The sequence below is a fragment of the Miscanthus floridulus genome, chromosome 5 (assembly GCF_019320115.1).
Source record: "Miscanthus floridulus cultivar M001 chromosome 5, ASM1932011v1, whole genome shotgun sequence".
Taxonomy (NCBI): Eukaryota; Viridiplantae; Streptophyta; class Magnoliopsida; order Poales; family Poaceae; genus Miscanthus; species Miscanthus floridulus.
In genome coordinates this window covers 117,719,783-117,734,615 of record NC_089584.1, presented here as the reverse complement: position 1 = coordinate 117,734,615, position 14,833 = coordinate 117,719,783, and the positions used below count along the sequence as shown (strand labels likewise).

At 47.4% G+C, this 14,833-nt stretch overlaps 2 protein-coding genes and 1 pseudogene across 2 annotated transcripts; all 3 read left to right on the top strand.

Annotated features, from left to right (window-relative positions):
• The first annotated feature begins 430 nt into the window (after positions 1-430).
• Positions 431-1,803, top strand: LOC136453235 (protein S40-1-like). Its single transcript, XM_066453824.1, has one exon. The coding sequence runs from the start codon at positions 636-638 to the stop codon at positions 1,122-1,124; it is 489 nt and encodes a 162-aa protein (XP_066309921.1). The 5' UTR covers positions 431-635; the 3' UTR covers positions 1,125-1,803.
• Positions 1,804-2,652: 849 nt separating this feature from the next.
• Positions 2,653-4,398, top strand: LOC136453234 (uncharacterized; annotated as a pseudogene).
• Positions 4,399-13,232: 8,834 nt separating this feature from the next.
• On the top strand, positions 13,233-14,144 carry LOC136453233 (early nodulin-like protein 1). Its single transcript, XM_066453823.1, has 2 exons — positions 13,233-13,422; positions 13,537-14,144. Exons 1-2 carry the CDS (start codon positions 13,233-13,235, stop codon positions 13,992-13,994), a joined length of 648 nt encoding a protein of 215 aa, XP_066309920.1. The 3' UTR covers positions 13,995-14,144.
• The last annotated feature ends 689 nt before the right edge of the window (positions 14,145-14,833 follow it).

Here is a 14,833-nt window from a genome sequence, read left to right as displayed (position 1 = left end):
GGTCGCCTACTGTTTAGCCCATTATTCAGGTAAAACGGGTGTTTAAACGGGAAAAACGGCCGTTTAAACAGTCAAAACATCTGATAAAACGGAAACGATGTACCACCATGTAGTGTTTAAACAGTGTATAAACGGGCTAAACGGCTATTTAGACGAACAATGGTGGACGCCGACACCGGAGTGGAAGCCGGCGGGAGGGCTAGTGGCCACCGGCGGTGGGAGGGGGGGGAGGGAGGTAGCGGACGTGCAAGGCAGAAAGTCCACTCACAACTGGCACATGAACAGCGTGATAGTCCTCGAACCTTTGTTCTACTCATTTCTACACCGATCGAGCTCTGACAAAAGAGACGGTACTGCTAGTGCATATATATGGACAACCGCGGCGACGTCAGGGTGCGCAACACACCAGAACAGGCCAGATGGTTCGATCCATGCATCCATCCACTCCGAGCGTGTGCTGCCTGCACCGTACGTGATCGAGCGAGCCAGCGCCGCCCGCCGCCCGATGCTTACAGTCCACTCCCCACCGCATCCGCATATGACGCCATGCGCGGCTAGCACCGCACCTTCCCACCTTCCTCCGCTAGCCCCTAAGCGCTTACAGAGTATATAAATCCAGCAACGGACGCGAACCAATGCCGCAGGCTGTGCATCGTCTAGCGATGGAAGAGTTCCAGGAAGCCGACGTGCTGTGGCCGGACGTTGCCCTTGCCCACCACCACGACTGCCACCGCCACCGCCCGGCCGACTCCCACGGCCACAGCCACCAGCACCTCACTGGTCAGCAGCAACCACGCGCCGCGGTCGTCCACACACCGCTGCAGTCCCCGCCCGTGCGCATCCCCTCGATGCCGCCGCCGGCCACGGGGGCGGCGCGCCCGACGAGCCGGGAGGACTGGTGGACGCGCAGCTACTACGGCGATGACGACGACAGCTCTGAAGAAGTGGGGATCGTGCTGCCGCACGTGCTGGCGGCGAGGCGGCGCGCGGAGGATCAGCGGAGAGTGATGGCCTCGTCGGTGTGCATGGGCCACGGGCGCACGCTCAAGGGCCGCGACCTCCGCGCCGTCCGCAACGCCGTGCTCCACATGACCGGATTCCTCAGCAGCTCCGGCAAGTACTGACGGACGGCTATAGTAGATTACACCCTCGTTCTAAATTACAGTTTGTTTGACTCTTTTTTTTACTTCAAATTTGACCACTTATCTTATTTAAAAAACTTATGCAACATAGTCAAATATAAGTCACTCTTGAAGAACTTTGGTTAATAAAGCAAGCCGCAACAAAAAAAATAATATTTTACATAAATTTTTAAATAAGACGAGTGGTCAAATTTGAAATAAAAAAAGTCAAATAAACCTTAATTTGGAACGGATTTAGTAGCAATCTAAAGTCAGGAATGGCAGCCGGATAGTCGTGTTTTTTTTTCTGCATTGGGGTTTGAACTTTGAACCAGGCACAACCAGTGCCAATGTGCCACGGTAACGTGGCATGGTAGATAAATTAAATCAGCATGCTGGGTGTAATTTCTGCGCCACTTGCTAGATGGTATATAAATCCAGATAGCAATCTAATACTCCAATCTAATGCATTGCAATGAAAAAAAGTTCTTGTCGAACTATGTTTATATGTCATCTTGGTTACCGCACAAATCAACATGATGTGGCTTGCGATATGCTTGACTTCGTTATTTATCATATCATCAACTCCTCTAGCAGTAACAAAATGGGTTAAAAAAAGATTTCAGGAGATAGCCTTCTGATTAAGAGAGGTGGATGTTTTTTGACGCCATCTCTATGGCTACAAACTACAGAGTACAGACCATTTGATAGAGCTTGCACACCTCTAAAAATTGAAAAAGAGATTATTTCTTATAACAGATAGCAGTGGAGACTGCTAGTTCCATATTTGCGCTGTGATGTGAACTCTGTCGCAGGGCTTGGCAGAAGAAACGAAGCGGGCGAAGCTGGAGATGCATGCAGCGACAAAACGGCAGGTGGTTTCTGGCTCGCGAAGAAACTAACAAAAAGTGACTCGTCAGATCAGCTGGCAATATAGACATGGAGTAAAACCGCACACAGAGAATGAGAGAAAGGAAACCTTGTCCAGTACCGGTTTTATGCCCAATCTGTTCTTCTGGTACGAGCTCCGTTTAAAGTAAACACACGCCATTGGTGGTGTGCACGCGTGTCGAGACTCCGTGCCCATCGCTTTCAGAGATGACGCGACATTGCTGGCCATACAAAGTGAGGGTCCGTCCAGACAGGGCAGGCACTTCGGAGGCAGGATGTGGACAGCAGCTGGTTAGTGGGTGAGACAGTGTGCTGATTAGCCGCTAATCCGTGGGCTGCTGACGGAGCAGGCATTGTGTTTGCATCTGATTTATGTCTCATCAGCAGCGAAAATCAGGTCATCCATGTCCTACTCGTGTCCAGATGCAATGAGGCAATGGAAATATTTTGAAGAATTGCACGGTCGGTATCGCTGATTGATAAAAGTTTCTGCTGTCTCAAAAGGTTTCTTGGGATGGGATAGATGCAAATCGGAACCGAGCGCTGTTTCCACGACATGTAAGCTCATAACTGTTTTGCATATTGTAAGTAACATTTGAGGTGGTCTATTGGGCCGTAATTTGTCCAAGCCCATGCGAATATGACTTGCTTGCCGGGCCTGGTTTGCCAAGGCCAGATCGGCCCATACTCCGGCCTTTCAGCTCATCACTCCGGCCAGATCGGTCATTGTTCGGCTGTTCCTATTTCTCAAAAAAAAAAAAAAGTTCGCCTGTTCCCCTCTGGACTCTGGTGGTCTGTCCTCTGCCCCTCGTCGAGGTCTGGAGATCTCATGGGATGGTACCCGAATCCCCCTCCCCGCTGCAGAGAACAAAGCAGCCGGCGAAGCAGATGTGCGGGACGAGTGCTGCCTCACATCGGCCGATCAAGCCATCGCCACCGTCCCACGCTCCGGGACGGTTAACTCTGAGTCTGACCAGCCCCTTCGCGTCGCCGCTGCTGCTATTACTCGCCGCCTTCGCCGCCGCCTTGTTCCTCTACTCCCTGACCGCCGCCCACTCGTACGAGTCCCGCGGCGAGGTTTCGTCCCTCTCCTCCCCGACGGTGGAGACCATCGAGAGCGCGCGCACCATCTGGGAGCTACCCGCCGCGGCGCCGGCCAGGGCGGTCCTCTTCGTCGCCCACGGCTGCCGCTGCCGGCCGGAGAACTTCTGGCCGCCGTCCCCGCGCTGCCCGGGGTGTGTCGGCCTGCCGGAGGACGTCGCCATCACGGACCGCGCGCTGCGGAGGCGGTTCGCGGTGCTGGCCATTGCGAGCGCCAGGGAGTGCTGGTCGCTGGGGAAGGAGGTCAGCGCCACCAAGCGGGTGATTCGGTCCTGGGCAGCCAAGAACGGACTTGAAGGCCTGCCGGTAGTCGCCCTCGGCGCTTCCTCCGGCGGGTACTTCGTGTCCAGGCTGGCGGGCAAGATGAGCCTCGCCGCCGTCGTGATTATGATCGCCGAGGGCGCGTTCGGCGGCTCAGCTGGCGCGCTGCCGGCGGTTTACCCGACCGCGATGTTCATCCACATGCCGAAAGATAAGCGAAGGGCAGCGTTGGTGGATAAGAATTCGAAGATGCTGATGAAGAATGGCGTTGAGGTGAAGGAGCTCCTGAGCCTTGAGCTCCCTTTGACGCCTACGCTGCTTTCCGAGAGGATACCTGGGCTGGACCGCGGGCTATCAGAAAGGATCTGGACAGCGTTCAGGGAAGAAGCTTTCGTTGATGAGAAAGGATACATGAAGGAGGATGGCCGGGAAACGCCATGGAAGGATGCATTGGTCAAGAGGGGCTTCTGGGAAGAGGTGTCTGCGTTGGCTGATCACATCCAGGAAGAGCTGAATCTTGCTTATGGGTACCATGAGATGACGAGCTTACAAGCTGATGAGATGTTTGATTGGGTTGACAAGCATTTGACATGAGAAGGCTATGGTTGGGTATGAAAAATTAAACTTCTTGTTGTTGGAGGATTGGAGGGGAATGCAAATGCAGCTCAAGTTCTTGTGTCATGAACTGGTGAACACAGAAGACGCACACAACATATTTGTTCTTTAGATTCGGATGAACTGACTTTATGTGAAATGTGTACGCTACTTTCAACTTGCTGTTGTGCTTGTGCAATGGATTTGAGAAAATACTGAGATAGTTCAGTTAGATCTTTCTCTGATATGCAGTGTCGACTCTCTGTTAATCAAGATGAGATTTCTTGAATAATCACACTCGGGATCATCTTTTTTGTAAGTTAAGACCCTGCATTTATGCTAGCTAGAAATAACCTTATGATCTGTTGAATTTGTTTTCCTTTCTGTACTTAATGTTATTTTCACTCTTTCAGACACTTGTGTACTATTGTATCCATTCTCCAATGGTCCAAATAAACCTGCAGCGGCCATTTCATTTCGTTATAACACTGAAATATATATGTACGCCTACCAAATCCGGATACAGTCCAAGCTTGTTAGTGTCCACGGTTGATAAGTTTTGTTCATTTCAGGGACTCCTCTGGTTTCCGACAGACCAACGTGATGAAACTTTTGTTCAGTACTACTGTTAAGTTTGGCATGCTATGGTCTCTACTGAGTAGTATTAAGTAGCCTACTAATGCATGGAACAATCTCTGTATTTTCTATTGATGAGGGAGTTTTTTTTTCCTCGTTAGTTGTATGAGTTTAATTTAACTGAGCTGAAACAATTTTATATTTTGGCTCTTGGTTCTGTAGTGATGTCAAAGTTGCAGGATACTGGGCATCTTCATCTCTTGAGCTTTTCTTTTGGTCTTGTCAGCAGTTCAGTCAGCCATCGTTCTACGGTAGCTAGTAGCTTCCCAGATTTACATGGCATCTTTAAGATATGCTGTGACCTCCAGTGTTGTAGGTTGTAGCACAATGCATAAGCATCTGAATTTGGTCGCCCTCCGATTGCAAAAACCAATTATGCTTATTCTGCCAATTTTTACAAACTGGGAGACAAATCTGACAGCCATATACTCCTATCCAATATCCTTTCAGGCTTTTATATTTGCGGTTTCTGGTCACAGTTATACGACTCGCCACACTTGTGTTTCAAACTGAAGAGATAAATAATGGTTTGCATAAGACATGTTAGTGTTACTGTTCTTTTAATTTACTAGTAAAAATATGTCAGTACGTTGTGACAGGAGAAATAAACTATCAAATGTATATGGAAAAATCGGATAGGAATGTTACACATCCATTTATGTCTTACCATTTCTATAAAAATTTAAAACTATAATTTGTTTTATGATGACCACAACATCCATAATAGAAACTAATGCTGGTATAGTGTCCTGCAACCTTGACAATAATATGACTATAGGAAAAATAAGTTGTATGTTAACAACATTGATAGATCCCCCACGTGTAAAATATAGAAATATTTACTCATAAAATATCAAGTTAATTATGTGACTTCCTTTGAGTACCTATAAAAATATGTAATTCTAATCTCTAATTCAAATCGACATAGTTAGATGCCGATATGTTAAGAATGGCCAGTCTATTGATGATTATGACAAGAGACCCTCTTTATTCTCCATATCAAATGGCAGTCCTCGTTGAACATTGATGGGTGCATGCGTGGCATATTTATTTAGATTGGAACACTACTTTTCTGCTATGAAACAGTGTTTTTCTCTCATAATATTTCAGCATAAACATCAGCATAAGCCCAATTTCAGCATAAGCGAACAGGGTGAATAAATTGTTCAAAATTTTAATTTACAGTTTAATTAATTGGACTATCAGCCAAAGGTCTCCTGCATGAGAAGTTCATCTTTTTAATGAAACACCCTTGGACTATCACTGAAATCTCTAGCTAATCCCTCACAACTAAAGAGAAGACACGGTTTTGATGCTACGAAAACTTCGCCTCACCTCCCTGTCCTCCCCCGTGCTATCGTCTCCTCGCTCCCATACATCGCTCCGTCGGTCTGCCTTTCCCCTTCGATCCGCGAGTCGACGCTCCTACGCCCGCACCCGCGATAAAAACACAGAAGGAAAGAGCTCAAAAGGAAACCTCGCTCCCGTGATTCGTCCGCCCGGTAGTTTCGCGACACCTATCTTGCGCGGCCATCATCGCCATCGCGCAGACACCCTCATCCTCGCTCGCGCCCTCGCTCCACGCGCGGCCGACCACCGTCGTCTGCATCTGTCGCGCCCCCATCATCATCGCCCCTCACTCGCAGCTCGTCGCGCCTCCGCCGCCCGCGCCTGCCCTGCGGCGACCGATGCGGCGGCGCTCGAGGACGCGCGGGGGCCAGCTCGTAGCCCTATCCCAGGCCGCACGGCGGCGGCCCTCGCCAGGTCACACGGAGCCGCTTCCGCCGGCCCACCCCGTGCCGCGCGGCGGTGCCCTCACTGGATCTTTGTGCTCCGGCACCTGCAGGTTCTTCCCTCTCCCTTCTTTGAGCCCCTTCTGATTCGTAATCCAATAGTTTGGTTTTTTCGTTTCTTTTGTATGTGTTCCATGGAAGGAGACTGAAAGCGATTATTGATGAGATCTTCGGATACTAGGCAGTATATTCGTCTATGTTATGAACACGTTCGTCTTGCCTTTGTCAGTTGTGCTGCCTGGTGTAGTGAATATGTGGCGTTGTTCCATCACAGTTTTTAGTTTTTATGCTCCATCATGTAGATACGCAATGTCGCTGATGGCTAAATCCAAGATCCATTCATACCCTGATCCACTCAATTTGATTCGATTCTCTTTTTGATCTTTGTGATGTTCGTTAATATTTTCCATTAATCTTATTGATCCATAAATTTCTGATTCTCTCTGAAACTATAGGTGGAGCCATGGAGGCATGGTTGTCCGGTGGCATTGCAATGAGGATCGATCTATGGGCTGTACTTGATTTGTTCTCCTTTGATTTCCCTAACTTCAATTGATTCATAAATGCTAATTTCTCCTAGATGCGATTCGTCCCGCAGTCACCAAACACATGGAATAAAAGGACAGATGTTCTCCATTTCTCCTAGATTTGAAGCGGTTACTAGTTGCATGAAAATATCATGTGGCGTCTACAATTTCTCCATGATTGATAGTTCCGCGGTGGACCGATGGATGTGCTTTCCAGATGAGGAATTGCACCGAGGAGTTTGTGCACATACTCTGGCGCCAAAGCACAGGGTTCGCGAGGGGGAGTTCAAAGTGTCGTGGCGTGACACTGCACAAGTGTGGCTGTTGGGAAGCTAGGATGGGGCAACTTCTTGGCAAGAAGTAAGCTGGCATTGAAAAAATTGTCCTGCATACATTGTAGCGCCTGTCTTTCCCTTTTTTATACTCTGTTAGCTTGAGTTCAAATGTTTTTATGCATGGTTATGAGCAAAAAGTGCTGAGATGAAGTTGGCCTGATTTTACATTAGACATGGGGGTGCTCAATGATTAGTTCGACATATTTTAAGTTCATGTTAGGTCCTTGCAGGTTGCGGCCTATTTAAGGGATACAACAATTCTTGCCATCTTCTTTGGTTGGTCTTGCTTCTCAATTTCTATCCACATAAAAGTTCTATTACTCTCAATTTCTACTATCTAGAATATTGTTTCTGTAGTAATTTTTTTAAGAGAGTTGCTATAAATTTTTGTAGGAGAGTTAATAGTTAAGATGATCTTCACAAGTATGCGTGGCAATGATTTTTGTGCTCTAGCTTTGGCTATTATTTCTTTGGTGACGTGAATGTAGCATCTTTCATCCTAATTATGGTCCGTAGCGTTAGCATGGGCAATATACTATGTATAATAATAGGCAACCTTTTTTTGGAAGCGTTGTGATTATTTCTGTTGCATCTTTGCCGCATTCTTGCAATTAGCTAAATCACATGGCATCCATTCCAGTTTTTCTTTGATCTATGCTGTCACTGCAGAACTACAGTGAATCGTTAGTTTAGCATGAACTATGATTATTTGAGTAGATGAATGACTCAAGAAACACGCTCTTACCTAGGAAGGGTTTGGCGAGGCAAGCTACTTCAAGAACATTAAGATCCAAGTGCCACCGCCGTCATCAGCTCCTCGCTGCCTTGCCTGCTCCAGAGATGAACCCAATGCCATGATATACACCGGGTTCCTGCACCTCTGCTGCAAAACCACCATACCAGACGCCTCCTCGCTGCCTTACCTGGTCCAGAGACAGACCCATCCTAGCACCTGTGCACCTCCAAGGTCAGCTTGCTCTACCTTGCTCATATTAATTGTCTCTTATCCCATAATGCACCGCCTGCAGGGAATGGGAGTTCAGTGAGAAGGTTTCTTGGCAAATTCTCTGTATTACTCTGCTTTAATTAATTGCGTGTATAGTGCTAATTTGACTTTTACTCTTTTTGTTCAGACCATAGCCAGTTCGAGAAGAGGAGGGAAAATTTTGCCAAAGAAATTGATATTGTTATAGTTGATGTGGTACGCCTGTCTATCCGTGCCGATCTCATATCCTCCAGCTTGCTTCATTATACCTTTGTTTTGTTAGTAGTTCTCAATCGATGGCTTTAGCTTGTTGGTTGGGAAAAACAATCTGCAGTTCTGCACTGTCATTTTAGCAGAAACTATATAAAAAGTTTGGAACTGTCATCAGTGGCTTTGTCTTTTGAATTGAGAAGAAGATGCTGGTCAAATTAACCATGAGTCAAGGTTTTTAGAGAAGGTACTATCACCTCATTACTTATCTTAAATTAGCCACTTTATCTAACTGCTTCCATTTTTACCGTTCCTAATTTTTGAAATGGAGAGAGGGAGAGCCGGATCAGAGGGAGGAAAGGGCATTGTTTTAGAGGGAGTTTTAAAAAAAATAACTACTTACGGCTATATTATTCCTTGAAGCATCCAGAATAGTTGTTCCAGTTGGATGCTTTGTGCAATTTAGCTTACTTAATGAGCCTGCTCCAATCAAAATGTGTCTCTGCTATTTTTAAAATATATATGGCCACTTTTGTGCTGTCATGATTCTAGAACATGACACCTAGGTATAGTTCAAATAAAAGGAGACTACAGAAAAACCTCCAAGGTGAGACCGATATATTATGGGAGAATTATCTATTTGACACAACTGAAACAAATCAGTGTTTCGTATTTGGCACTAAAAAATTTGAACTTTCTTATCTATTTGACACAACTGAAATTTGCTTTCGTAAATGGCACTACCGTCCATTTAGGACAGTAACGGTGTCAAGTGACTGGCAAAATAACATGAATACCCTTGTTTGTAGCAGAAACCTATGGTGCCAAATAGAGAAAGAATAAATAAACATGTTGTCAAATAAAGAAATCATAAAAGGTTATTTGAATTGGTGACATTACAATTTTTACGAATTGGAAATAAACCATTACTATTTAGGCCAATATAAACGTGGGAGATATGGATTTTAGAAGATTGGTTGTTTGTTTGATGCAAAATGGAATATTCATATTTGCATGCACGTGATTGGCCTGCTGTTGGGTTCGTGCGCGTGGTTGTTGGAGAGGTGTTCCGTGCTTGCTGGCTCTAAACGAGCTTCGGCCTTTTGGTCTTGGGCCCGTAGGAACACAACAGAGGGAGAGGGGTACGGAACACAGAAAGGGATAGAGCAAGGGCGTCGTCGTGCTCCTCAGGCACACGTCCGCCATGGATGGCTGCTGGAGCTCGGCTAGCATGTGATTTCAGCCACCATTCTCGAATCTAAGGGCATGGGGAGGGAGAGGAGAGGTAGGGGATTCACGTAGGCTAGTTACCTCGGCCGATTGCAGCGCAGGGAGGGAGATCGACGGGCGCTCTCCTCTCTATGCAAGGACAGAGGAGGAAGAAGATGAGCGACGGGTGGGTGGCTGCGGAGCTGAGCTGCTCGGCGTGGTGGAGGAGAGTCAAGAGGCGAGAGGGGTGCCCCTTGTATAAGCAGCTGGAGGAGCGGGCTCAACACCACGGCATGGCCACGACAGACACACGGAGGACGGGCGACGTGCGTGGCACAGCTGACGCCCGTGCAGCGCGGCGTGGGGTAGTAGCTTTGTAGAGCTACGGAACAAGGCGAGCAGCGGGTGGCTATGGCGCTGAGGCGACAGACGCGTTGACGGTGCAGCAGACGCCGAGGCAGCGCGGCGTGTGTGGCGCAATTATACCTTGCTGCTCTCCATCTCGCTCGCGGTTATACCTTTGCTCGCCGCGCCATGCACTCGCCATTGCCGCGCTCAAGCTCCGCCACCGCGTTAATAGCTGCTCGCACGGCCACAACCATCTCCGCCGCCACAACCCCAGGCCGCGGCTCGTCGAGGAGCCTCGCTAGCCGGCTGCGGCGGATCAGGCCACCCCCCCAGGCCGCGGCTCGTCGAGCAGAGGCCGGGGAAGGCCTCCCGTGGGGTGGCCTGCTCGCGCTCCGGCCGTGGAGCCAGGGCAGCCTCGCATAGTGGCACAACAGAGCCGGAGAAGAAGGGGAAGAAGGTCGCGGGATTAGGATTCTGGGGGCTCGGCCAAATTTCAGTTTTCTGAATCTAACAGAGGGTACATTGGATATAGGGAGAAAAAACTGACACGGTCAAACCAGTCAACTAACAGATGACTAATGAAAATGGACGGCAGTGCCATTTAAGAAAGAAAATTTTAACTTGATGCCAAATAGGAAAGTTCAAATTTTTGAGTGCCAAATACAAAGCACTGATTTGTTTCAGTGCCAAATAGATAATTCTCCCATATATTATTTTGTCACAGCTTGAAACCACACCACCACGGTCATTTTTTATGATGATCAGTTGATCACCGAATCATATCAGTTACACTACATTGTCTTCAATACTGTTGGTAATATAATTTCTGGTTTGTGCAGATTAGCTATCAAGCCGGATCATATCATTCTCAGTGATGTTTCTGAATGATGGTAAGATGGTAATGATCTATGATGTTGGACAGCTTGCTCCTCCGTTGTGTGAAGAAAAAGATTTGCTCAAATGGGGCTGAAGTGAGAGACAATTAATATTTTTACTTATGACTATATTTGTTTTACAAGGTAAGAAGTGGGTGTGGTTGGTTGCGGATCTGTCAGAGTACATTCCATTAGAAGTAAAGGTTATAGTAATGAAACGACACTATAGTTGGGAGTTGTTCGTCTGCCTCGTGACTCATCTTGATCTGAGACAAGTGGCCTCATTTTGATCTCAGACAAATACTTGTCTGTCAGTAGCAGATATATGATTTTACTTCATCTTGGTGCAAGGAGGATTCAGGTATCACCAGGCAAAGGAGTCGTATATGATGTCGATGTATTGCACGTTGCAAGCGCTTATTGCCTTGAAGTTGGACACTGCGATCAACGGTCATATGGATGTATATCACTCATGTGTTTGTGCATTTTCATTTATGTGTGTTCCTTGTGCGGGTTCTGATGGCACTTTTTTTTGAAACCTGACATACTTTCCACTTGTGCATTTTGACTAATTAGTCTTGTCTTTCCACGATTTATTGATGAATATTTAAATAAGATGCTCATAGATTAGCCAAACAAGCTCGACCATTTGCTTCTCAGTTTTGTACTTATACCTGTCAAAAAAAAGTTATTTTGGTATTTCTATAATGTATTATGCTTTGAGCCCTCCAAAGCACATATTGAAAAAAAAATTCTAATCCCGTTGCAACAAAAATTCTAATCCTGTAGCGACGCACGAGCATGAACCTATTCGTGGATTTATTGGCGAACGAAAGAAATAGATATCAAAGATTTCTTTCTGCTGATATAAAATATTATTTTAGCCGCATCACGGAAAGGTCTATACAGCAGAGTTTGTGAGCCTATGACGCCACGCTCTTCGTGACTGTGTTAATTTTATAACTTTGTCTTTTGGATTAAATATTACTTTAATGTCAATATTTAATTTTATAGTATTGTTATTTTATCGTGCGGTCCGTGGATTTTTAGTATAAAAGTTTAGCTGTCCCATATCAACGTACGGGCATGAACCTAGTTATAAAAAAAAGAACAGGTGACGAGAAGGAGAAACGGGTCGATGGGTGTTGAAAAAACAAAAGAAAAGGCGGCAACGGAAATGAGAAACGGTCGGGCGTCCTGATGGATGAAGAAATCTGTCTGGCTTTAATAGCAGTATATATCACTAGATTAGATAGAGATATAAATTAATGACGTATATAGTAGCAATATCCTGGCGGCTGCGTTCGGAGATGTAGGAGAAGCCAAAGGCATCCTACTATTTTAGCGTCCTCAAGTTGGTCAACTTAGGCCCGTTTAGTTTCGAAAATTTTTAGCTTTTGGTTACTGTAGCACTTTCGTTTTTATTTGACAAAAATTGTCCAATTATGGACTATTTAGGCTTAAAAGATTCGTCTCACGATTTCTCGGCTAACTGTGTAATTAGTTTTTTTTTCGTCTACATTTAGTACTCCATGCATGCGCCGCAAGATTTGATGTGACGGGGAATCTTGAAAATTTTTGGTTTTTGGCTTGGAACTAAACGGGGCCTTATTTTTTCCCCTAACAGATATATACAGTAAATTTTGACTTTAGCTTGAAAGATGAACGAGAAATTTTGGGCTGCTGCTCACCACTTCAGTGTTATTAGTTTCTCTAGTCAGATGTTTTGCATGTTGACTCGCTTGAAATATGATCCTGCAGTCACGTGTGGCGTTTTCTCAGCAAAGAAACGACACATTTCAACAACAAGCAAAGCATTAACATTTTTTTTTTACAACAAGCTTTAACATTTATTGGTTTGCTTCGAGATATACACCCTAGGACGTGCAATAATTCCACAGGTAAGAAAATGGACCCAATAGAGATATAGAAGTGGAGATATATAGAGATGGTATACAAACGAGACTGTCTTCCTTGGGTGACACGGTCGGGTCTGCAGGTGCCGGACGCCGCAGGCGTGTGCATGACATCGATCATCGAAGACCCAAGGAAGAAGATGGATATCTCGATCGACCCCGAGGCCGCAAAGCGGTGCACTCTCGCTGGTTCGTGCAAGAGTCATCGGCATGCATCTCTCCGGGGCCTCCACCTGTGTGCCTGCCGAGGTCAGCAACCGTATCACTCGCCGCGCGCCGTGCGCCTATATAAACCACGAGTTCCCTTTGCAGCCGTACATACCATCTCTCGATCGGCGTACCTCCTCCTCTGGAGGTAGCTTGATTATATTTTCAACTCCGATCCATTCCCAATTGCATCGCCAGGACTTGCCGGTCCACGGACGGCGATATGGGGGCTTCTCAGGTGTGGTCATCGGCGCCGGCCTGGCTCGTGATCGTCGTCGGCTTCGCGGCCGTGGTTTGCTCGTCGGAGGCTCACGCCTTCTACGCCGGTGGCCGCGACGGCTGGGTCCTCGACCCCACCGAGAGCTACAACCACTGGGCCGGGCGCAACCGGTTCCAAGTGAACGACGCCATCGGTAACTGCGCCATCTCTCCTCTCCTCATTTTGCCTCACGAATGCCGCACATCCCGATGAATTGGTTGAGCTCGAATCATGCGTGACGTACGTGCGTCTTCCTCCTGGCTCGCAGTGTTCACGCACGAGAAGGGCGTCGACTCGGTGCTGCAGGTGACGGAGCAGGACTTCGACACGTGCAACACGCGCAACCCGGTCCGGCGGCTCCAAGCCGACGTCGGCAGCAGCGGCAGTTCGGTGTTCAGGCTCGACCGGTCCGGCCCGTTCTTCTTCATCAGCAGCGACGAGGACCGGTGCCAAAAGGGCCAGAAGCTGTACATAATCGTGATGGCGGTTCGCCAGCCGACGACGCCGCCGGCACCGGCAGTAGCGCCGGCACCTGACTCTGCGTTCCCGCCGGCGCCGGCACCTGAATCGGCGTTCCCGCTGGCGCCTTCACCGGTGTGGGCCTCGGCGCCCGAGAACGCGCATGCTCCACCGCCGACGGCGGGTGCGTCGCGTCTGGTCATCGACGAAGCGATCATCGGCTCTGTGGTTGGGGTTATAGGGGCTTTGGTGCTCTGTGCCGTGTAGTAGATCAGAAACCAAAGAGGGGGTTGCGCCTGTGTCGTTTTTGCCATCTCTGAACAGTTAGTTGTGCGAGAGACCGCGGTCAAAGTTAGTTACAGCTATGCTTAGATCCGGAAGCAGACAGAATAAAACATATTCCCCTCTAGTCGTGAAAGGATGGCCTTTAGGACAGTCAAATTGCACTGTATACAGGCTAGTTAAGCCTTCTTAAACATCATGATAACACATGACTACTGGAGCATATCAGCATAGAATGCAAAAGAGTATTTATTTGGAAACAAATGAAAAACGACGATCATTATTTACCCATGCTAGAACCTAGAGAAATAGGAGGATATTTTTTTTGAGCACGCCAAAGCACGTATTTCATTAAGCAGAACAGAAGTTTTTAGAACAAACAACAAGCATGGTAACACTCTCGTTACCAAAAACACACACCCCACCCCACACCAGAGCACACGGGGGATTACACCAAGTTACATGTTGCGACTAGCGCGGGCAGCAGGCTGGATCAAGCCCCCAAAACGGACAACAGCAGCCGCAAATGCGTGAAGCCCGCCTGGCACCACGACGAAGCCTCATCCTGAATAAGCGCAGCCAATTCTGCCGCCGGGCGCCCCACGCCGTTGAAAGTTCTGGCGTTCCTCTCCTTCCATATAAGTCATCCCACCAGGAAGAATAGAGAGTCAAAACCTCTTCGCAACAATTTTGGAAGCTGCTTCCTAGCCGTAAGCCACCACTGAAACACATTTTCATCTCTAACAACAATGGTAGAGTGAAGATTTAGCCTGGACAGCACCAAAACCCACACCTCCCTAGTTAGTGAACATCCCAGTAAGATG

What these genes read in the sequence shown, in the direction of transcription:
- LOC136453235 (XM_066453824.1), top strand. Translation starts at nt 636, where the DNA reads ATGCCGCAGGCTGTGCATCGTCTAGCGATGGAAGAGTTCCAGGAAGCC.
- LOC136453233 (XM_066453823.1), top strand. Translation starts at nt 13,233, where the DNA reads ATGGGGGCTTCTCAGGTGTGGTCATCGGCGCCGGCCTGGCTCGTGATC. An exon ending in CCAAGTGAACGACGCCATCG is followed by an intron (nt 13,423 to 13,536) that starts GTAACTGCGCCA and finishes CCTGGCTCGCAG; the next exon opens with TGTTCACGCACGAGAAGGGC.